This window comes from Ochotona princeps, chromosome 2 (genome assembly GCF_030435755.1).
Source record: "Ochotona princeps isolate mOchPri1 chromosome 2, mOchPri1.hap1, whole genome shotgun sequence".
Lineage (NCBI taxonomy): Eukaryota > Metazoa > Chordata > Mammalia > Lagomorpha > Ochotonidae > Ochotona > Ochotona princeps.
In genome coordinates, this window is record NC_080833.1 from 64,914,592 (window position 1) to 64,938,451 (window position 23,860).

A 23,860-nucleotide genomic window follows, 5' to 3' on the forward strand; every position below is an offset into this window, starting at 1 on the left:
TGCTTCACTCCCCAAGTGAGCTGCAACGGGCCGGTGCGTGCCAATCCGAAGCCGGGAACCAGGAACCTCTTGCAGGTCTCCCAAGCGGGTGCAGTGTCCCAAAGCTTTGGGTCGTCCTCAACTGCTTTTCCAGGCCACAAGCAGGGAGCTGGATGGGAAGTGGAGCTGCCAGGATTAGAACCGGCGCCCATATGGGATCCCTGGGCTTTCAAGGCGAGTACTTTAGCCGCTAGGCCACAGCATTGGGCCCAAGTTCACTATATCTTGACAATAGGATTCTGAACTCTTTGCCATTGCCCATGCGCGCAGTTATGTCCATATGACTGTTTATGAAGTATACTATACTATAGTAATGATGTAGGGGAACTCATTGAGGAGAGAGGTAATTGAGGAGGGGATAAGGGAAATCCCAGGGCCTATGTAACTATCATAAAATGATTAATGATAATAATGAGCTAAAAAAAGAATGCTAGATAATAAGGGACAGAAAGTAAAGCAAGAGAAGAATATCAGCACCATTCAGTATTGCCTCTCTGTACATAGCGTTGCACATATACAACATATATATGTCTTCCATTTATTTATTTATGTAAAAGGTGTTAGAGGCAGTCTGAGAGAGATCTTCCACTTGCTGATACACTGTTCAGATAGCCACAGCCGCCAGCACTGGGCCATTCCAAAGCCAGTAGCCAGGAGAGCTTCTTCCACATCTGTGGCAGGGGCCCAATTACTTGAGCAATCTTCCTCTGCTTTCACAGCCTTTGGCAAGAAGTTGGTGCAGAAGTGGAGCAGCCAGGACATGAACTGGTGCTTACGTGGGCTGTTGGCATCACAGGAGACAGCTTTGTCTGCAGCACTGCAAGGCTGGGCCCCTTGACCACATGGAGTTCTGTCCAGCACTGCGCTGGCCCTGCAAGGGATTTGTATGATTTAGAAAGAGGTCCACATGAGACCCTGGGGAAAAGCAGCTTTGTGCTTTTCTCCAGGAAGATACAGTGTTAGGATAAGGGATGTATTTCTGTCCCTGCTCATTCCTGTGGCCAGTGCCCTTCATATAGCATACAGGCGAGCAATTGTACTTAGTGGCCCTAATAAAATCTCTGTAATTTCTGATTTCATTACTTTTTTACTCCTCTTTGGGTTGATCCAGCCCCTTGTTTCTTCTCCCAAAAAAATAATAGAAAAGTTTTTACTCTTCTAAAATATATGTTCCTCTCTCTCGTTGCTTCTGTTGCTCAGCTTGAATTGGCAGTTTTATTTCCCAGTTTGGAATCACAGTCGTTAAAGTTGGCCAATCATGGTATATGAAAATTTCAGTAGATAGGGAATGCCAGAGACAACTGTTGTGGCTGGAAGTCTCATTTTAGGTAGAGTCATAGAGGCGAGCTGTTTTTGTTGCATGTTACAGAGTGATGCTTAGTGACTCATGGCACATGAGGAACTGATATTTCATTGTTTTGTTCCAATACAATTCAGTGTCACCCTTCTCAATATTGTGGCACATTCAAGGGAAAAAAACTGAAGAAAATTTGCAACTGTTAATTCTTTCACTTTTCATAATTGTTTCTGCTTTGGGTTTTAAACTGTTCTTTCAAATAGTGCTTTAGCATTTAAAAGTAAATCAGGGCAAAAGCAACACAAAGTTGAATTTGTACACAGTCCTACAACATACAGGGCAGAGGTAGTTTTCTAGACTGTTGATTATTTAATCAAAGTAAAGCAGACTTTGGAAAATAGATTGTCTTGTTGACAGCATGAGCTTTTCCATTTAAAAAAAAAAAAAAACATTGCTAGGACAAGGATCCAAACCATACTTAAACTGCTCCACATGCCTGGGGGAATAGCCGCTGAAGGAGAAGTCAGATGTTACTGAGACGTTTGGCAGACTCCCCATCCTTGCTGGCGTTGGGACAACTTCAGTGGACTGCCTGGATTTTAAAATAGGAGTGGCATCTTTGGAATCTCCTCTAGTATCTGCTGAGGTTAAAATAAACCCGTATCTGCTGAGCAGCAGAAAATAGAATGTGCCTGGGGGTGGGAAAAGCAAGAAGCGCGAGCCTCGCTTCGGCTGTAGATCCGGGCCGGAGATTCCAAGACCCAGCACTCAAATGGCTTCTGGGTGTTTTTTCTCTTTAAAATTATTAAAGTAAATCTTGCTTTCGAATTAAAAGTTAAGTAATGTGTGAATGATGAAGTTGTGAACCGAAAAAGGCTTAAAACCAACAATATTTTTGGACTAAAATATGACAGTTTATTTAGAAATAAATATTGTAGTTTTCAATGTTCTTCTGAAAAAGACCACGGTTTATGTCTGTGCATTAATGTTTTAAAAGTTCTGGGTAATTGAGACAGGTAAAAATATTTTAAAATTAATTTTGCTTATTTTTTACTTATTTGAAAGAAATAGTCTTTTTTTTTTTTTAAAGATTTATTCATTTTATTACAAAGTCAGATATACAGAGAGGAGGAGAGACAGAGAGGAAGATCTTCTGTCCGATGATTCACTCCCCAAGTGAGCCGCAACGGGCCGGTGCGTGCCGATCCGAAGCCGGGAATCTGGAACCTCTTCCGGGTCTCCCACGCGGATGCAGGGTCCCAATGCATTGGGCCGTCCTCGACTGCTTTCCCAGGCCACAAGTAGGGAGCTGGATGGGAAGTGGAGCTGCTGGGATTAGAACCGGCGCCCATATGGGATCCCGGGGCTTTCAAGGCGAGGACTTTAGCCGCTAGGCCACGCCGCCGGGCCCAATAGTCTTATTTTTTTAAAGATTTATTTATTTTTACTGCAAAGTCAGATATACAGAAAGGAGGAAAAACAGAGAGGAAGATCTTATGTCCAATGATTCACTCCCCAAGTGACCACAACATACAGAGCTGAGCCAATCCGAAGCCAGGAGCCCGGAGCCTCTTCCGTGTCTCCCACGTGGGTACAGGATCCCAAGACTTTAGGCTGTCCTGGATTGCTTTCTAAGGTCACAAGCAGGGAGCTGGATAGGAAGCGGGGCTGCCAGGATTAGAACCGGCGCCCATATGGGATCCCAGGGCGTTCAAGGCGAGGACTTTAACCACTAGGGCATGCCACCGGGCCCACAAGTGCTTTTTAAAGGTTTACTTTTTTCGGCTCAGCTCTGGCCATTGCAGCCGCTTGGAGAGTGAATCAATAGATGGAAGATCTTTCTGTCTCTCCTTCTCTCTGTATATCTGACTTTCCAATAAAAATGAAATGCTAAAGAAATTTTAGTAGTTGGTCCTGGCACAATAGTGTAGTGGTTTAAATCCTTGCCTTGCACGAGCCGGGTTCCTGTATGGGCACCAGTTCTAATCCCGATGGCTCCACTTCCCCTCCAGCTCCTTGCTTGTGGCCTGGGAAAGCAGTCAAGGACGGCCCGAGGCCTTGGGACCCTGCACCCTTGAGGAGACTACTGGCTCCAGTCTTCAGATTGGCTCAGCTCCAGCCGTTGTGACCTCTTGAGGAGTGAAGCATTGGACGGAAGATCTTCCTCTCTGTCTCTCCTCCTCTTTGTATATCCGCCTTTGCAGTTAAAATAAATGAATCTTAAAAAAAAAAATAAATTTTAGTAGCCATATTAAAAGCTAAAAACAGGTAAAATTAGCATTAATAATATGTTCTCTTAAACTCATGTATTAATGATATATTGTTGTTTTGCTGTCCATTGTATATTTTATGTTTATCAGAACATTTGATTTCTTGTGCCTAATAGACACATGTGATCAGTTCATTAGATGCCCCAACTCTGTGATTTTTTTTTAAAGCAGATTCTGGTGTCAGATAGTTTGACTTTGAATCCTGTCATTCCATTTCTTCTCTGTGTGATTTAAGACCAATTATTTAACCTCCAAGCCCTTGGGTTCCCAGTACCTAAAGTGAGAAAACTTAGGGTGGACATTGTTGCAAAGTGGGTTAAGCTGCTGTACAGGATGCCCACATCCTGTATTGGAATGCCTGATTCAGGTCCCAGCTATCCTCCTTTCACTGCAGTGTCCCACCGCTGGAGGTAGCTCAAGTATTTGGGTTCTTTGGCCTAGCCCAGCCCTGGCTTTCGCAGGCACTTGGGGAGTAAACTAGCAGATGGATGTTCTCTCTGATTATAGCTGTCTGTTACCCTGCCAATCAAATAAATCAATCTTTTAAAAAAAAATAGTAACATGATAAACCTAATTACAGTGTATTCCTCAAAGATGTTTCATCAACCGGGGAATGAATTCGTTGCCAACAATGAAATACAGAAAGCAATGTCATTCCTCCCTTTTCTCCTGCCTTTGCAGCTAGAATTGGACTTTTTTTTTCAGACGTTTGGGGTCAAGAAATAGAATTGGTATTGTTTCCTTTTCTTTGCTTCTATTTTGAATCTTTAGAGGCGAGTGTAGAACAAGTGTCACAACTTAGCTCACACTGTTGTATAACTAGAGATCAAAATGTAGAACATTGCCAGCTCCCAAGTCAGCTTCCTTGGGCCTTCTCCTTCTGCTTCTTCCATCCCCTAGTCTAAACATTGGCCTGATGTTTATGTAAATGCTCTCTAGCTTTGCATTGTAATTTAACTAAGTTTGTAGCCCTGATCATTGTAAGTTAGTTTTGTATAGTTTAGAATTTTGTATGAATGAAGTCATACATGTAAGTTTGCATTCAACATTCTGAGATTCATTCATATTCTGGTATCAAGCAGCAATTGATTTCTATTGTATTTCATTATGTGAAATATAATATTTATAAAATAAAATAATATTTCTTTAAAACCGAATGTACTACAGTTTATACATTCTATAGTAGGCAGACAATATATTTTTTGTCACTTTGGGGCTGTTATAAACAGTGATGTGATGAATGTAAGTATATATTGCTGTAAAACACACCCACGGGTGGAATTTCTAAGTCATAGAGAATGAAATATTGGGCCATGTGTGATAGCTCAGCGGCTAAATCCTCACCTTGAATGTGCTGGGATCCCATATGGACACTAGTTCAATGTCCCGACTGTTTGACTTCCCATCCAGCTTCCTGCTCGTGGCCTGGGAGAGCAGTAGAGGATGGCCAAAAGCCTTAGGACCCTGCACCCACATGGGAGAAACTGAAGAAACTCCTGGCTTCTGGTTTTGGATGTCTCGGGTTCCAGCTGTTGTGGCCATTTAGGGAGTGAGCCAGCAAATGGAAGATCATTCTGTCTGTATCTACTCTCTGTGTATCTGCCTTTCCAATAAAAATAAATATTTAAAAGAGAGAAAGAGAGAGAGATTGAGAGAGACAGAGAGAGAATGCAACCTGAAACTTCCATAGACAGTGCCAAACTTTCCAAAGTACTCATTTAGTTAATGCGTCCACTGGTGGAGTATTAAGTTTCCATTACTGTGTATCCTTGATCAAAAAACAAAAAGGCCATTTCCCCCCCACCTGAGTCATTTAGTAGATGTATAATAATGTCTCATTGTGGGCCATTTTTTTTTTCCTTCTAAGAAAAATGTAGTAAGGATTTTCTGGAAATACTACGATGAAGCCTTTGGTTCTCAACCTTCCACATTATTTCAGTGCTACAAGGAAAAATGGATACTTTTTTAGGAAGAATATTTTAAATTTTAATTGGGTGCATGAAGGCAGTCAGCTTGGGATATTGCCCTAATTTCCTCCTTTATGCTTTTTTATTGGCTTATCTAAAAACCAGATGTATTATTTCTGTATAATTATTAAACTGCCATTCCAGAAATCATAACAGTTACTGAAATAAGACATATGGTCTGTGTTTTATGGAATTAGGTTTAATGAGCAAATCTTTCTGGTTCCTCTGTTATTGAGCTATTTGCCTTTGCTAGCTTTTTTTTATATATATAAAGTACAGTCATGGAAACTGATTTGGATGACATTCAATGGCCAGTTACTATTGACTGAAGTAAAACGGGCATTAACAGCATGGGTAGTGTCTGAAAGGTAAAGAGACCCAAGATAAATGTCTGTGTTCCCTACTCTGAAAATAGCAAACGATGTGGGACCAAGATTTCATTGACTTATAATTTTAATCTTACCTTAAAAATACCATGACATAACAAAATGACACTGTGATTTTTCTTTTTTGCACAAGTAATACCATAAGTAGAAAATAATGAACAAATCCTTTGTTTTGCGAGTTGTAACTTACTAAATTTTGTGGATTACTTGTGTATGTGCATGGTTTAAAAGAATTATATAAGCTGAAAAGATAGGAGACTTATCTAGATAATTGAATCTTCCCAAATTCCAATTTTGTGGTTATTTATAAATATACAATAATTGTGTTATTTTATGTGTGGAATGAAGATATAAAATTTCAGAATGTTTTTTAAATAGTCTCAGATTTTGTCTCAGTAATACTCATTTAGTTATAGGATTGTTTTGAAAAGATTTACTTATTTTTATTTGAGAAACATATTTACAGAGAATAAGAAATGACAGAGGGAGACGGAAATCTTCCATTTGCTGGTTCATTCCCCAAAATGGCTGCAGCAGATGGAGCCAGGCTGTTCCAAAGCCAAGGTCTGGACTTTCCTCTGTCTTAACACGTGTATGCCAGGGCCCAAGGACCTGGGCCAACTTTCACTGCTTTCCCAGGCACATTAGCAATGAGCTGTATTGGAAGTGGAACAGCTGGGACTCAAACCAGCCCTCGTGTGGAATGTTGGCACTGCAGGCAAAGACCTAACCTACTTTGTCATGGCTCTGTTCCCATATGGACAGATTTTAAGCTGAAAAGTTAGGTACATTTATTTATTTAACGATTTTTATTTATTTGTTTGGGAGACAGAGGGTTCCCTTTTGTTAATTCACTCCTCAGTTCTGGCATTTGCCCTCCCTGGAACCAGGGATACGAGCCAGAAAATTAGTCTGGTTCTTCCACATGAGTGGCAGGAACCCAGCTACATCGGCCATCACCTGCGCCTCCTATGGTTCACAGTATCATGAAGCTGAACAGGAGGTGGAACACAGGATTGAACCTGCTGTTCCAGTGTGGGGCAAAGGCATCCTAACTGCTAGGCCAAGTGCTCATCCTAGTTATATGCTTTTGAAGGATTAAGGTAATCTTCCTTTCAAAGCAATTCTAATTTAAACATGGAAAATAATAATTAAGATATAAAATCTAATCCTACCAAAAATAAATCAGGAAAAAATACTACATTTGTAATTTTGGCTTTTTTTTTTTTTAAAGTATCTGTTTGACAAGCAGAGCTAGCAAGAGAGAGGTGGACACACACACACACACACACACACACACACACACACACAGAGATTTCATACACTGATTCCATTTCCAAATGGCTGCAATGGCTTGAGCCGTGCCGGTGGAAGCCAGGAGCCCATAGCTCTATCTGAGTCTCCCACAGTGTGCTAGAGCCCAAACTTTGGGCAATCTTTTGCTGCTGTCTTAGGTGCATTAGCAGGGAGCTGGATCAGAATTTTAGTAGAGCCAGGACGAACTGGTAGCGGTATCGGATGTTGGCATTGAAGGCAGTAGCGTATCCCACTGTACCACAGTACTAGTCCCGGTTTTACTGTTGCTGCTTATTAAGAATGGACCCTTACGAAGTGTGGCTTTTCTCACTTCTGTATTGTTTCAAGCATAGAATACGGTTGGTTGTACAGCTTTTTTATACATAAATTAATTTTTTATAAAGATTACTGGTGCCATCAGGGTGGGAAGCATTGAGGTTTAGGGAAAATTGCGTGAACGCATTGCTTCCAAATTTGCTATTTCTTCTTGTTGTTGCTGGGGGAAGGGGAGAGACAAAGGGGGAAGTCACACATGACTTTCCATACATCCCAATACCCAGGGATGAGGAACCACCACATTCTATCAACCCAGGGTCTCAATGACTTGCCCACCTTGCAGACAGGCACCAAGACATGGGACAGGCAGCCTGGATGTACAGCTTTTTAGTTTAAGCTAAATTAATGGTTTGGATTTTTAAGTAAGTCTGTCCCCTACTTCCTGTATGGAGACACTAATTATTTTTCCTAGTACTTAAGAGCCTTGAAAATAAGTGGTAAAGGTAATTAATTTTATTTAGGGGAAAATGATGGAATAGAAATTTAGGTGAATAACATGTAAGATTTCTGGTTTCTTGTTAAAGAAGATAAAGTATCTGAGAAACTTAATAGTTGAAGAATCAAATTGAGAACAATCTGTACTTTATTCTTTGTTTTTCAGAGAGAGAGAGAGAGAGAGAGAGAGAGAGAAAGAAAGAAAGATATCTTCTGTCTTCTGGCTCACTCTCCAAATGGCTGCAGTGGGCAGAGATGAGCCAGACTACAGCCAGGAGTCAGGAGCTTCATGCGGGTCTTCCGTGTGGGTGGGAGGAACCTATGCACTGAGCCAACCTCTGCTTCTCCCAGGCACATTAGTGGAAGCTGCTTTGGATGTGGAGCAGCCGGGGTATGACCTGGCACTCTTGTGGGGTGCCAGCATTGCAGATGGGAAGTTTGATCCACTATGCCATGATGTTGCCCCCTAAAGTAGGTCTTAAAGCCTGAAGAACTCATAAATATCTTCTGGAATTGTACAGATTGATAAATTTTCTACATGTGACTGTTCAGACAACATTGTATTGCAGTAATTCAGTGGATTTGAATCAACATTCCAGTTCTCCCGGTTTGGGCAAGGCCACATAACAAATTCCCGTCTTTCACACTGATTTTGGGATATACCAATTTTACCATGTTTGGCAAGTTAAATCAATTACAGTTATTATACAATCATGTGCAAAAGTGCTTTTCAAAATTATATATAATCTTTTTGAATTAAAAATGAGTATCCATCTTATAACAGCTTGCCCTCTGCATGCCAGTTTCAGGATCATTAAACAATGGATCTTTACTGAGAGTTTTGTCAGTTGATACTCCATTGATTTGTATTGTTTTCATTTTAGATCCTAGTAGTCTAAATGAAGAATAGGAAAGGAAATAGTTGTGGAAAATAGGACCTGACAAAAACAAAGTATATCCATTTCTGAACTTTTCACTTTTCACTTTTCAGATAAAGATACAGATGTCACGATGAAGGGGAACATGGATGACTTTGGCTTGCGAGACACCTTGAGCATCGCTTCAACTGATTCATTTGCTTCAGCAGCAGAGGTAGGAGATGCGGGTCTAACGAGGATTTCTTGGTTTTCATATGGAGAATCTGTTTTTTCCACTGGGATGGTTCCTTTCAGTCATCATCCTTTTAGCATTTGGCTGAATGTTATGGGAGCTGTTAGTCTCTTTGAAGAGGTGGATATTTAACCACTTACTTTGGATGGGTATTTTCATATGTCAGACATTATGAGTGAGGCATATAAATTATTGTCTTAATGAAAATGTTCCTCGGTGGCTGTTTGTAGAGTGGTTGGGGTTGCTGCTTGTTGTGCCTCCATATGATGTCAGAGAGTGTGGCTTCCAGTCTTGGCTCCATTCCTGACTTCAGCTTTCTGCTGGTAGGAACCCGGAGAGGCTGCAGATGATGGTTTCCAGTAACTGGAGACCTGGATTGATTTCACAGCTCCTCGCTTCAGCCCAGCCCAGGCCTGGCTGTTGCAGGCATCTGGGGAGTGAGTCAGGTGTTGGGAGCATGCGATCTCTGTCCCCCACCCCCTCGCTGCAATTGTCTGTGTCTCTCAAATAAATTTAAAAAACTAATTCTTTTAAATGTTCAGATTCTTCAGAGATTATGCTTTTAGATACTGCTTTCAAGGAAATTATCACATTCAAAGATTTATATATAAACATTCATTGGCATTTTAACAATAATGAAAATTTGAAAATAGCCTAATGCCAAATTTTGACACAATTTGAAAAACTGTAGAACCGTGTCCCCAATAATTTGTGACATAGGAATATATGTTAACTACAAGGAGTATTTAAAGATTTATGTAATGTATGTTAACTATAGAGTGTTTGAAATAGTTATGTAGTGCATATGATTGTAATTTTATTTAAAAATTGATATATTACACAAACATAAGCAAAAAAGGCTATATATCAAGAAACTAATGTATAAACAATGGTAATGAAATTATAAATCTTATAGTACTTTGTTTTCTGTTAAGAATCAAATTCTGTACCCAAAGAGAATACTAACAAATTTTTAAAGCTATGATATTTTTATTTGTTGAACTGTTTATTTAGTGGAGTTTTAACCTTTAAGCCTTTGACTAGGGTACAAGTTAAAAACGGCTCAAAAATGAAAAAAAGAAATAGAGGGATGAATAACCTTTAATTCTCAAAAACTATCTTTTAAAATGAGATGCATATTTTATGTCAGAACATTTGCATTTTATGAGATATTTTAGATATTACGTTTTTTGCATGTAAATAACTTAACACATTTGTAACTGATGTATGAATCTTTTTTTTTTTGGAGGGCCAGTCATTAGCTCTTCCATTGTTTTGTGTTCTGAGCCTCAGTTCTCTTTTCCAAGCAGTGCTGAGTTGTAGTCTCTTTCATCTATGTTTGTGTATTTTAACCATTGACTACCGTATTGTCTTTTGAATTGCTTATGTTTTTAAAAATACTGTTTTACTTATAAGTTTTCAGTAAACAAAATATCTTCCGTTGGTCCATAGAAAAACTGTTTTCCTCTTCCTTTAATTATTGATACATATATGTTTTCCTTGTATTCTGTAGATATTTATGTCCTAGATGATCCGTGCAGAAAGGAATAGCTGTTCACTTTATATTCTTTCTGCTGTGTGGAGCAATGTACTTAGTTTTGTTAAAAGATTTATTTATCTTTACTGCTAAGTCAGATATATATAGAGAGGAGGAGAGACAGAGAGAAATATCTTCCATCTGATGATTCACTTCCCATGTGAGCGCAACGGCTAAAGCTGAGCCAATCTGAAGCCAGGAGCCAGGAGCTTCTTCTGGGTCTCCCATGCAGGTGCAGGGTCCCAATGCATTGGGCCGTCCTTGACTGCTTTCCCAGGCCACAAGCAGGGAACTGGATCGGAAGTGGAGCTGCCCGGATTAGAACCGGCGCCCACATTGGATCCCAACGCCTTCAAGGTGTGGACTTGAGCTGCTAGGCCACAGCGCCGGGCCCAGTATACTCATTTTAAAGCTTGTTTCTTTTGTATAACTTTAAAACATACTTTGCCAAATGTCCATTTAGTCTTACATTTGCTGGTTAAAAAAAATATTTACTTATTTTTATTGGAAAGGCAGATATACGGAGGGAAGAGAGATCTTCCATCCTCTGTTTCACTGCACAAATGGCTGCAGGAGTTAGAACTGAGCCCATCAAAGCCAGGAGCCAGGAGCTCTTCCGGGTCACTTACATAGGTGCAGGGACCCAAGGACTTGAGCAATCCTGCATTCCTTTCCTGGCCCATAACAGGGAGCCTGAGCAAAAGCGGAGCAGTGGGACTAGAACCAGTACCCATATCGGATGCTGGTGCTGCAGGTGGAGGATTCGCCTGATGAGCCACCATGTTGGGCCCTAAATTTGCTATTTAAATTACTGAGTTGTAATATAGTTTTAAAATCCTCATGGGAAATAAAATGTGAAATGAATATGCATCTAAAGAACTGAATATTCAGGAGACAACATGAGGATTCTTCTAGTGTATAAATGCATGATTTTAGTATGTGAATGTTGTAAAAAGAATTATTTTGTGTTCTAAGAAATTTTTAAATAATTTGTATTACATTTGCCATGTACCCAAAACTATCAGTTTGGGAAAAGTAATGGAAAAGTCATTGGGAAAATAATGTTAGAACCTTTTGAGGAATTAAGCAGTTTTTGATCATTTGACTGTTTTATTCTGAATTTCTAGAAAATTTCCTTACCTGTTTTAAGCAGTTCCTGGTGTAGGCTTTTCCCAAGCGAGGTCAATCATTTGTGAAAATAATGAAGAAGGCTTTCCAGTGTAAACTTTGCCAAACATTGGTTTTGAAATCGCAGCTGGAAAGTCTTATTCTAGTGGTTTATTCACATTTAATTCACATGCCATAAAAATTACCATTTTGTTTTTGATGTATTCACAGAGAAATGCAATCCACACTAACTACTTTCTGATTCTAGAACATGAACTAGACCTCTGTCTATTAGCAGGAGCTCCCCATGCACAACACCCTCCAGCCCTGGGCAGCAGATAATCTGCCTTCTGTCCCTGTGGGTTTGCCTTATTCTGGACCTGTCATAGAAATAGAATCTCAAAATATGAGATATGTTGTGTTTGGCTTTCTTTCTTTCTTTCTTAAAGATTTATTTATTTTTATTGCAAAGTCAGGTATACAGAGAGGAGGAGAGACAGAGAGGAAGATCCGTCATCCATTGATTCACTCCCCAAGCAACTGCAACGGCCAGAGCTGCGATAATCTGAAGCCAGGAACCACGAACCAAGAACCCCTTCCAGATCTCCCACACGAACTCATGGTCCCAAGGCTTTGGGCTGTCCTCAACTGCTTTCCCAGGCCACAAGCAGGGAGCTGGATGGGAAGTGGAACTGCCGGGATTAGAACCGGCGCCCGTATGGGATCCTGGAGGATTCAAGATGAGGACTTTAGCCACTAGGCTACTGTGGCGGGCCCATGTTTGGCTTTCTTATACTTAGGATATGTTCCCTTCAAGTTCTGCAAAGCATTGTTAATGTTAGAATACTATCATAGTATACTTCTGGACTTAAAACATTGTTGGGTAATAGAAATTAATTTTAGCTGTCAATTTAATTTTTTTTTAAATTACCTTTCCCCAATGTGTGTGTGCATTTATTTTTGTAATTAATTGATTTATTTGAAAAAAGCAGAGAGAGTGAGAGACATAGAGACAGAAACAGAGAGAGATCATGTTCTGCTGACTCATTCCCCAAATGTTTGTGACAGGTGCGGCTGGGCTCCACTGAAGTCAGGAACTCCATCCAGGTCTCTTCCATGGGGCATCCTCTGCTGCTCTTCCAGGCACATTAGCATGGTGCTGGATCCGAAGTAGAGCAGTCGGTACTCTAACCAGTGCTCAAAGGACATACTAGAGTTACAGGTAGTGACTTAACCTGCCGCTCCCTGTGTATGCGTTTAATTGTAGACTTCTATTAAGGAAAGAAATTTTAAATTTTTAGTTCAGGAAATGAAAACTTTTTTCCCATCTCCTTTTTTCAAACATTTTTCAAATAAAAACTATCAGATCTCATGAGATGCAGCAAAAAAAAAAAAAGGATAATCTATCAAGTGTAGTCTTGACTCCAACTTTCTGCTCTTCACGTGGGTCATGACATGCTGGCAAAAAGAATGTTCCCAATAAGGGTCCAGCGCAATAGCCTAGTGGCTAAAAGTCCTCACCTTGCACATGCCCAGATCTCATATGGGTGCTGGTTCATGTCCTGGTGGCCCCACTTCCCACCCAGCTCTCTGCTTGTGGCCTGGAAAAGCAGTAAAGGATGGCCCAAAGCCTTGGCATCCTGTACCCAAGTGGGTGATCTAGAAGAAACTCCAGGCTCCTGGCTTCAGAACCGCTCAGCTCTAGTTGTTGTGGCCGCTTGGGGGCGTGAATCAATGGACAGAAGATCTTCCTCTCTGTTTCTCCTCCTCTGTATATCTGCCTTTCCAGTAAAAGTAAATAAAAAAAAATTCCCAATAGAGTGAATAAATATTAAAAAAAAAAAAGAGTGTAGGGCCTATGCAATGGCTTAATGTCTAAATCCTCACCTTGTAAGTGCTGGGATCCCATATGGGTGCTGGTTCATGTCCTACCTACTGCACTTCCCATTCAGCTCCCAGCCATGGCCTAGGAAAGCAGCAGTGGAGGGGTCCCAAAAGCCTTGGGGCTCTGAACCGACATGAGAGACCCGGAAGAAGCTCCAGCTCCTAACTCCTGGCTTTGGGTTGGCTCAGCTCCAGCTGTTGTGGCCATTTGGGAAGTGAACCAACATCTGAAAGATCTTTTTCTCTGTTGCTCCCTCTACCCATAAATCTGATCTGCCTTTCTAATGAAGATAAATGAACCTTTAAAATGTAAAAAAGAAAAGAAAAAAGAATGTAGCCTATTAACTTAGTTTTGGGTGCTTCTGACATTTAATTCATGATCTGGGCTAATGAATTAAAGGCTTGAATTAAAAGATGTTGCATGGCATTCAGCGAAGCATAACATTCCTGGGAAGAGAAGGCCCAGACTCCATTGTAACTCACAGAAGGCAAGAGATGTAATTTAGCGCGTTTGAAATCTTCAGCTATTCCTGCACATTTCTTTCACTGATTGCTTCATCTTTAGGATTTATCTGTTTTGTCTGTTATTTATAGTAGCTATTATTATTGTTATTAACTTAATATTTTTCCTGGTCATTTTTTTAAAGATTTATTGATTTTATTACAAAGTCAGATATACATAGAGGAGGAGAGACAGAGAGGAAGATCTTCCATCCGATGATTCACTCCCCAAGTGAGCTGCAATGGCCGGTGCACGCCGATCTGAAGCTGGGAACCTGGAACCTCCTCCAGGTCTCCCACGCGGGTGCAGGGTCCCAAAGCATTGGGCCGTCCTCAACTGCTTTCCCAGGCCACAAGCAGGGAGCTGGATGGGAAGTGGAGCTGCTGGGATTAGAACCGGAGCCCATATGGGATCCCGGGGCTTTCAAGGCGAGGACTTTAGCCACTAGGCCACATCGCCGGGCCCTTCCCTGGTCATTTTTACAGTCCTTGTGAAATATGAGAGAACTTAATGGACAGTATGATGCTTTTGTATAAAATAGTACCATATTACTTTTTCTTTTGAAGATACTGAAATGATTCTCTGAAAAGTGACCTTCTGAGTGAAGAATAATTTAGAAATATAGGCTATGTCCGGGTTCAGCACACACAAAAATAAACAATCTTTTTTAATGATAAATTTCATGTTTCCAGATCTGGGATGAAACAGTATTATTAACCTCTGCTTTTGAAGGAACAAGTGAGCTCTAATTGAGTGTTAATCTCTTCCAAAACCTTTTGAAGTTTTCAGGAATCGAAAAAAATGCTTCTATAAAATGCTTCTATAAAATGCTTTCTAAAATGAAAATTTTAACTGATGTTTAATGACTTGTTTTTTTTTTTTTACTTTGGAAGTTTTAAAGCTTAATGATATTTCTGATTTGCCATTATCTTTTTAAGAAAAAGATACATTTTATTTTTATTGGAAAGTCAGATAAACAGAGAGGAGGAGAGACAGAGAGGAAGATCTGTCCGATGATTCACTCCCGCAAGTCGCCACAACAGCCAGAGCTGAGGTGATCTGAAGCCAGGAACCCAGAGCCTTTTTTGGACCTCCCACGTGGGTGCAGGATCCCAAAGTCTTGGGCTGTTCTCTACTGCTTTCCCAGGCTACAGGCAGGGAGCTGGCTGGGAAGTGGGGCCACCAGGACATGAATCCGTGACCATATGGGAACCTGGAGGTTGCAAGGCAAGTACTTTAGCCAATAGGTTGCTGCACCAGTTCCTTGTCATTATTTTTTAAGTTGATTGTTATGTTAGCTCCTATTGTATCTTCAGTATGATATATTTTTACAGCTGCAGGCGTATTTTAGAAGGCTTATTTAAAATATTATTTTGGCCAAACCAATAAATAAGCTAAGCAGACTAATAGATCAAGATTTGTCTTTGGAATTTCTCTTTGTTGGATTTCTTCACTTTTTATTAATATGACTTATTTTATACAGAGTTTAATTGAGACCCCAGTTTCCCTCTTAGGATTTTTTTCCACCTGGCAGGAGTATGTAGATACTAAATTCTAAAACTGATGTTGAATTAATTTCCATCCTAGCTGTTTCATAAAAGTTGTTAGGATTCCTTTTTTTTTTAATCTCAAAATATTTTTGTTTTAGGAAAACTTCTGTTCCTTCAAATATGTGGGGAAATATTACATGAAGGAATATATAATTCTGGATGTTGTTATAATGATACTTCTTTTTGTTATTATATTCTCTGTGATCTGAATGACATGGCATTCTAAACATGGGTGATCTGAAACTTCCTGTCCCTTGGCTCTTTTAGATAGAGGTGGAACAGTTTGGTGCTTAAGGGTATACGTTCTGAGCATGGGTGTGATACTGCGGTGAAGATGCTGCTTGGGATACCTGCGTTTTAGATTGAAGTGCCAGGATTGAGTCCTGGCTCTGCCCCAGATTCTAGCTTCCTGTTACTGCGCATGTTTGGTGACTGCAGGTGACAGCTCAAATGGTTCCATCCTCCCATCCTGTGGGAGACCCAGATTGAGTTCTTGGTTTCAGCCTGGCGTGGTCCTGGCTGTTGCAGGCATTTGGGGAATGCATCAGCAGATGAGAGCTTTCTCTTTCTTCCCAGCTTTTTTGCCCTCTGTCATCTCTGCCTCCCTCCCCGTCTTTCAAATGTAATGATTCTTCTAGAAAGAGTAAATTTCCTGGGCCCGGCGGCGTGGCCTAGCTGCTAAAGTCCTCGCCTTGAAAGCCCCGGGATCCCATATGGGCGCCGGTTCTAATCCCAGCAGCTCCACTTCCCATCCAGCTCCCTGCTTGTGGCCTGGGAAAGCAGTCGAGGACGGCCCAATGCTTTGGGACCCTGCACCCGCGTGGGAGACCTGGAGGAGGTTCCTGGTTCCCGGCTTCGGATCGGCGCGCAAATCGGCCTGTTTCGGCTCATTTGGGGAGTGAATCATCGGACGGAAGATCTTCCTCTCTGTCTCTCCACCTCTCTGTATATCTGGCTGTAATAAAATGAATAAATCTTTAAAAAAAAAAAAGAGTAAATATCCTTAAGTAATGTACATGCATTTAGATTTATAATTTATTTGTAGCATTTGGTGCAAGTTCCTGCTACTCTTATTTTTTAACTTTAAAATGTGGAAAATATTATTACCACCTATGAGTTAGTGTAAGAATGAAATGAGATAATCAAGTGAAAACATTTAGCACAACACTTGCTGCAGGTGAAGTGCCAAAGCTGCAGGCTAGAAAAGTACTTCCAGAACTGTGGAGTAAAGAGAGCCAAAACTCCTTCACAAAAGCAATGAACTGGCAAAGGCTGTCAAAATAAAAACTTCTAGAACTCTGAAAATTGACCAAGACCTCCAAAAATTCAAGGAATGTTTGTTGAAGCAAAATGGCTAAATCTTCATGAGAGCGTTGAGCTTTGTGCACCTTTAGTTGGCCCTGTTCCTATCTGCCTCTCTATGTGAGTCAGGAAAACCAAGTCCTTCAACCACGGGAACTCCTGGCAGCTGCTGAAAGGAACGTAATGGCTTTGGAGTTTTGTGAGAAAGTCCCATCCTTAGAGAACTTTCCCTATTTGGGGCCCGGCGGCGTGGCCTAGCGGCTAAAGTCCTCGCCTTGAAAGCCCCGGGATCCCATATGGGCTCCGGTTCTAATCCCAGCAGCTCCACTTCCCATCCAGCTCTCTGCTTGTGGCCTGGGAAAGCAGTTGAGGACGGCCCAAAGCTTTGGGACCCTGCACCCGCGTGGGAGACCCGGAAGAGGTTCCAGGTTCCCAGGTTTGGATCGGCTCGTTGCGGCTCACTTGGGGAGTGAATCATCGGACAGAAGATCTTCCTCTCTGTCTCTCCTCCTCTGTGTATATCTGGCTGAAATAAAAAAAAATGAATAAATCTAAAAAAAAAAAAAAAAGAAAAAAAACTTTCCCTATTTGACAACTTTCTGTAGAGCTCTGGTCTTGGGGCTTGTCTTTCCATGACCTAACTCAGAGCTCACTCTGTGCAAAATCCTATTCCTGGATCTGTTTTGAAAACAGATTGGGGGTACCAGTGTGGTAGCCTAATGGCTAAAGTCCTTGCCTTGCATGCACCGGGATCCCATATGGGCACCATTTCGTATTCTGGCCACCCCACTTCCCATCCCTGCTTGTAGCCTGGGAAAGCAATAGAGGACAGCCCAAAGCCTTGGGACACTGCACCTGTGTGGAATCCCTGAAAGAGTTCCTGGCTCCTGGCTTCAGATCAGCACAGCTCCAGCTGTTGCAGTCACTTGGGGGAGTGAATCATCGGACAGAATATCTTCCTCTCTGTCTCTCCTCCTCTCTGTATATCTAACTTTCCAATAAGAAAATAAAATAAATCTTTAAAAAAAAAAAAGCCAGATTGGGGACAGTGATTTACAAATACAGCTGCCTAAGGGGGCCATCCTGGCAAGAGGCAAAAAAAAAAAAAAAAAAAAAAAAAAAGGCTGAGCAGAAGTGGGCTTTCAGCACAGGGTTAAGTCAGTGCCCGAGATGCCCACATCCTGTATCCGAGTGCCAGCTGAGTCTGGGCCACTCCCTGTCTGATCCAGCTGCTAATGCATGCCCTGGGAGGCAACAGCTGACAGCTCAAGTGCTTGAGTCCCTGCTACCTACATGAGAGACCTGATGTAGTTGTAGCATCCTTACTTTCAGCTGGTCCTGGCGCTAACCATAGCTGGCAATTGGGAAATGAACCAGCAGGTGGAAGATCTTTGTTTCTCTGAGGTTTTCTTGCTGCTGTCTGACTTTCAAATAAGATGAAAATAAAATTTTAAAATAACAATTGTTCCTAAAAACTTTGAAGGAAAAACTTAGCAATGAGATCTCCAAAGGGGGTTTGGAAAAACTCAACCTATTGCTAGAAACCAGGATATGCCAATGCCCAGGAAAGATCTTAGCATTATCATAGACTAACTAGAGTTTTTGAAAAATAAAAGCTGAGCAGTATTTTGGCTTAGAAACTAATGTCATATCCTATGTTAGAGTACCTGAATTCAAGTCCCAGCTCTGCTTCAGGTTCTAAATTCCTGCTAATGCAGGCCCTGGGAAGCTGCCTTGATGGCTCAAGTCATTGGGGTCTTGCCACCCAGGTGGAACATGTGGAACCCTCAACTTGTTGGAGGTGTTTGGGAGTAAACCAGAAGATGGAAGTACTCACATTCTCTTTCTTGTTCTCTTTCTCGCTCTCCTCCCTCCCTCTGCTTCAAAAATACATAAATATATATATATTTAAAGATTTATTTTATTTTTATTACAAAGTCAGATATACAGAGAGGAGGAGAGACAGAGAGGAAGATCTTCCGTCCGATGATTCACTCCCTAAGTGAGCCGCAACGGGCCGGTGCGTGCCAATCCGAAGCCGGGAACCAAGAACCTCTTCCAGGTCTCCCACGCAAGTGCAGTGTCCCAATGCGTTGGGCCGTCCTCAACTGCTTTCCCAGGCCACAAGCAGGGAGCTGGATGGGAAGTGGAGCTGCCAGGACTAGAACCGGCGCCCATATGGGATCCCGGCGAGGACTTTGGCTGCTAGGCCACGCTGCCGGGCCCCATAAATATATTTTTAAAGTAGAAGTTGTTCAGTGAACACCAAAGTAAAGTAAAAAGATAGCAGAATGGGAGAAAAAATTATAATTTCTATGTATCCCAAAGGGTTTGTGTTTAGAATATGTGCAGAACTCTTGAGGTTGACACGACAGTGCAGTGAGTTAAACCACTGTTTATAATGCTGATATTCCGTATTATTACCTGTGTAAGTCCTGGATGCTCTGCTTCCACTCCACCTTCCTGCTGATGCTCTTGGGAGGCAGTGGATGATGGTCAGAGTGCGTTAGGCCCTGATACCCACATGGGAGCTCCTGGTGATGTTCCAGGCCTTCCAAGCTCCTGGCTTTGGTCTGGTCTGGCTCGAGTTGTTGTGGGAATTTCAGGAGTGAACCAGCAAGTAGAATTTCTCTCTCTCTCTCTCTTTCTCCCCGCAGCCCCATCTCTTTCTCTGTCTCTCCCTCTCTGTCATTCTGCCATAAAGATAAGTAAGTACATATAAAATAATAGTAATAGTAATAATATAGGGGCCCTTGATGTCACCGAGCAGGTTAAGCTTCTGCCTGGACCACTGGTATCCTACTTCACAGTGTCTCTGTGCCTGCTGCTCTGCTTCCAGCCCTTGCACCAGCAAAGCAGTGGAGGATAGCCCAAGTGCGTGGGCTCTTGCCTCCTGTGTGGCAGATCAGGATAGAGTTCCCAGCTCCTGCTTTCAGTCTCGCCCAGAATGGGGTTTTGGGGCAAATTGGGGAGCAAATCCATGGATGAAACAGTCTCTCCGCTTCTCTTTTTGCTCTCTTAAATAGTTAATACATCTTTCTAAAAAACAAAATCTTAATATTTTTAAAGGATTTGTTTATTTACTGGAAAGAGTTAAGAAAGAGAAAGGGCAGTAGAGACCTTTCATGTACTGGTTCACTTCCCAAATGGACACAGTACCTGAAGCTGGGCTAGTTCAAACCCAGAACTACTTCCAGGTCCCCCATGTGAGTGCAGGACCCCAGGTATTTGGGCCATCTTCCACTTTTTCCCCAGATGTTTCAGCAAGAAACTGGATTGGAAGTGGAACAGCCAGGGTTTAAACCGATGCACCTACGGATGTCAGCATCACAGGAAAAGGCTTTACTCATTCTGCCACAGCAGTGACACCAATAATAAGATTTGAAAAGAATCTTTTAAAGTACATAGATATTTCTTTTTAAAATAAAGTTACCTTCTAATTCCACTTCTAAGAATTTTTTTTGTAAAGATTTATTTATTTGTAATAGTTACACAGAGAGGGTAAGTGGGGATGGGTTTGGGGTAGAAAAGAGACAGATAAAGAGAGAGACAAAGATCTTCTATCTACCGGTTCGCTTCCCACATGGCCACAGCAGCTGAATCTGGGAGCCACAGCTTCTTCCAGGTCTCCACCATGGGTGGCGGTGGTCCAAACACTTGCATCTTTTTCTATTGCTTTTCTTTGTCAATTACCAGGTAGTTGGGTTGGAAGTGGAACGGTGGGATCATGAATCAACGTCCATATGGGATACTGGTGTCCCAGATTTACCCACTATACCAGCCAGCATGGTGGAATAGCAGACTGCAGTGCTGGTATCCCATTTGGGCAACAGTTCTGGCTGCCCACTTCCGATCCAGCTCCCTGTTTATGGACTGTGAAAGCAGTGGAGGATGACTCAAGTTCTTGGGCCCCTGCACACACATGGAAAACCTTTAAAAGTTCCTGATTCCTGGTTTTGGACCAGCCCAGTTCTAGCCACTGTGGCCATTGGGGAAGTGAACCAGTGCATGGACAATCTCTGTCTCTCGCTCTCTCTTTTTAATTCTTTCAAGTATGTATGTGTTTTAAAGTTCCATAGGTAAAAGGTAATGCTGGAGACTGTCATTGTGGCACAGCTGGTTAAGCTGTCTCCTCTGATGCCAGTATCCCATCAGAGCACCAGTTCATGACCCACTACCTCACTTCTCATCCAGCCCCCTGCAGTGAAATATGGCCCAAGTACTTGGCGTCCTGCCACTCAGAGAGAATTCCAGTTGCAGCCATTTGTGGAATAAGCTAGCAGATGAAAGAGCTATCTACCTTTTCTTCTGCCTCTGTAACTTAACTCCTCCTTTCAACTAAATAAATACAAATCCTTTTTTTTTTTTATTACGTTACATTATGTGACACAATTTCGTAGGCTCTGGGATTCCCCCAACCCCTTCCCGTACCCTCCCCCCATGGTGAATTCCTCCACCTTGTTGTAGTATTACAGATCAAATTAAGTCCAGATCCTTTCTTTGCAAACATATACCAAGCATAGAGTCCAGCATCTTATTGTCAAGATAAATTCAACAGTTTCTTGGGGAGACCATCTCTGATCTAAAGGTAGAGCTGGCAGAATATCATCCTGATCAATTGAAAGCCCCAGCACAACATCAACAACAATTTACAACATTATGGAATTAATTGACATGGTATTGAGTAATCAGTATGTTCAAATCATGTAAGTTCTTAACCACCTCCTGTGAATATTTCATTGACATTCAATTTTTTTGTTTGTGCACAGAACCGGCTGCTATACACCTTAAAGTGGCTATAGGGTACTATTCAGCTGTCTCATGTCTGTTTTCATTTTAGTATTTAGCAGTTTATAATGTTGAAGCTTTATTTTGCTGAACTTGGCAGATTTTAGGATAGTCTAAACTGGCTTATAGCTCTAACAAGGCATTTGTCAACAGTTGCAGTGCAGAACAGTTTTAGGAGGGGTGTGCAGAGAAATCTTCAGTACCCTAGTGAGGAGTAACTAATCTTTGTGTCCTACCTAGTAAGGTATATGTGGATCCATGCTGACTGTTTCCTGTTTGGTTCTACGCTTTCCTTGTATTTCTCTGTCTATCTATTCTGGATTTTTTTTTTGAGGGTGGGGTAGTCCGGAGCGACCCTGATGGTCATTGCAACAGAGGGTGGGGATCCAAAGTTGGAACTAAGTAAGGACCAGAGCAAGCTCCTCTTCCTAGTCCCGAAGGAAGTTTACTGTCCTTCTGTTTCTGCAGACCACTCAGGGCTCCTAGCTGTTGTTCCGATGACCTTGGATCATGCAAGGCAGGATTTGGACTTCCTGCATCCCATGTGGTATCCAAATGGAGCTGGGTGACCTCTGAGTTCTCGGTCTCCGAAGGCACTCCAATTCCCTGTGGTCTCCTTGGCTGTTGGGATGTAGTCCTTGGTGCCCGTACTGATAGTCCTTGGTGAGGATCTGAGAGTCTTCAGGGTTGGGATACAATCCTCCTCCTGTCCACCTGCTCCACTCTGGGTTCCTCCCCTGCTCTGTGCATATGACCTCCTGTTAAGAGGTTGTCAGGATCGCTCTTGATTCCCCCTGTATGTCTTCGTGGTTTTACTATTGTCTAATACTGCTTTGAGTCTATTGTCTATGAGTTACTTGTTAGGTCCCCGATAGGTTATACTTCACGTGTTCCTCACAGCTTGTAAGGAGATGAAAGATTTTTCTGCTCTCCCGCCCCCGTTTCCGAGTAGCTTAGGGTCTTAAAAGTATATTAGGTTTTATGATTCTTTGATGTAAATCATAAGCAGTCTGACTCACATTGATTGTTGATTCATTGATTACATCACATTATCTTGTTGCATTAGATACAGGCTGTTTGAGGTTGAAATAATATTACAATATACAGGTACTGTTTTCCAGATTGACATCATTTCATCTTAAATTAAGGCAAACATGTGATATTTAACCTTTTGGGATTGGCTCATTTCCCTTAGCATAATGGTTTCTAGTTGGGCCCATTTGGCCACAAAAAACTGCATTTCATTTTTTTTTTTTTAATAACTGAGTAGTATTCCATGAAGTAAATGAACCATAGCTTTCTTATCCAGTCTTCTGTTGATGGGCATTTCAGTTGCTTCCAAGTTGTTGCGATTATTGATTGTGCTGCCATGAACATAGGGGTGCGTGTTGGTTTCTCTTGTAACAGGTGTTTTGGATATATTCCTAGGAGTGCTATTGCTGGATCATATGGTATGTAGATTTTCAGTTGTTTGAGTGTCCTCCATGCTGTTTTCCATAGAGGCTGTGCAAGTCTGCAGCCCCACCAACAGTGGAGTAGGGTTCCCTTTTCCCCACATCCTTGCCAACAAGTGTTACTGTTGTTTATTTGTATGTGTGCCATCCTTACTGGCGTTAGGTGGTACCTCATTGTTGTCTTAATTTGGATTTCCCTTATTGCCAGGGAACTTGAGCATTTTTTCATATGTTTGTTTGCCATTTGGGTTTGTTCCTTTGTGAAATGTCTGCCCATTTCCCGTGCCCATTTCTTGAGTGGTTTGTTTTGGTGTTTTGGTTGTTCCGGAGATCTTTAAAACGAATCCTTTTTAAAAATGCTGATTGCATAACTGTGCTTGTACTGAAAATGGCTCACTTGTACACTTTGGAAGGGTGAGTTTTATGGAACATTCATTATATCTCAATAAAAACTTATTTAAAAGAAAACAAAAGTGCAGGGTTCCATTCCATAAATGACCTAATGGCAAAAGGTATTTTGCTCAGTTGCTTATACTGTTTGCAAATGTGGTTTCTTGTGAACTCTCAGAGTACACATGTTTATTTACAGAATTGTTGTCC

General features: G+C 41.6%; 1 protein-coding gene across 1 annotated transcript in view; it reads left to right on the plus strand.

Annotated features, from left to right (window-relative positions):
• The window catches only part of MIGA1 (mitoguardin 1), a 116,788-nt gene that overhangs the window by 72,049 nt on the left and 20,879 nt on the right, over window positions 1–23,860 (plus strand). Inside the window, exon 7 of the mRNA XM_004582106.2 lies at window positions 9,018–9,118. Coding sequence (XP_004582163.2) covers window positions 9,018–9,118 — 101 coding nt within the window. The remainder of the gene's footprint in view (window positions 1–9,017; window positions 9,119–23,860) is intronic.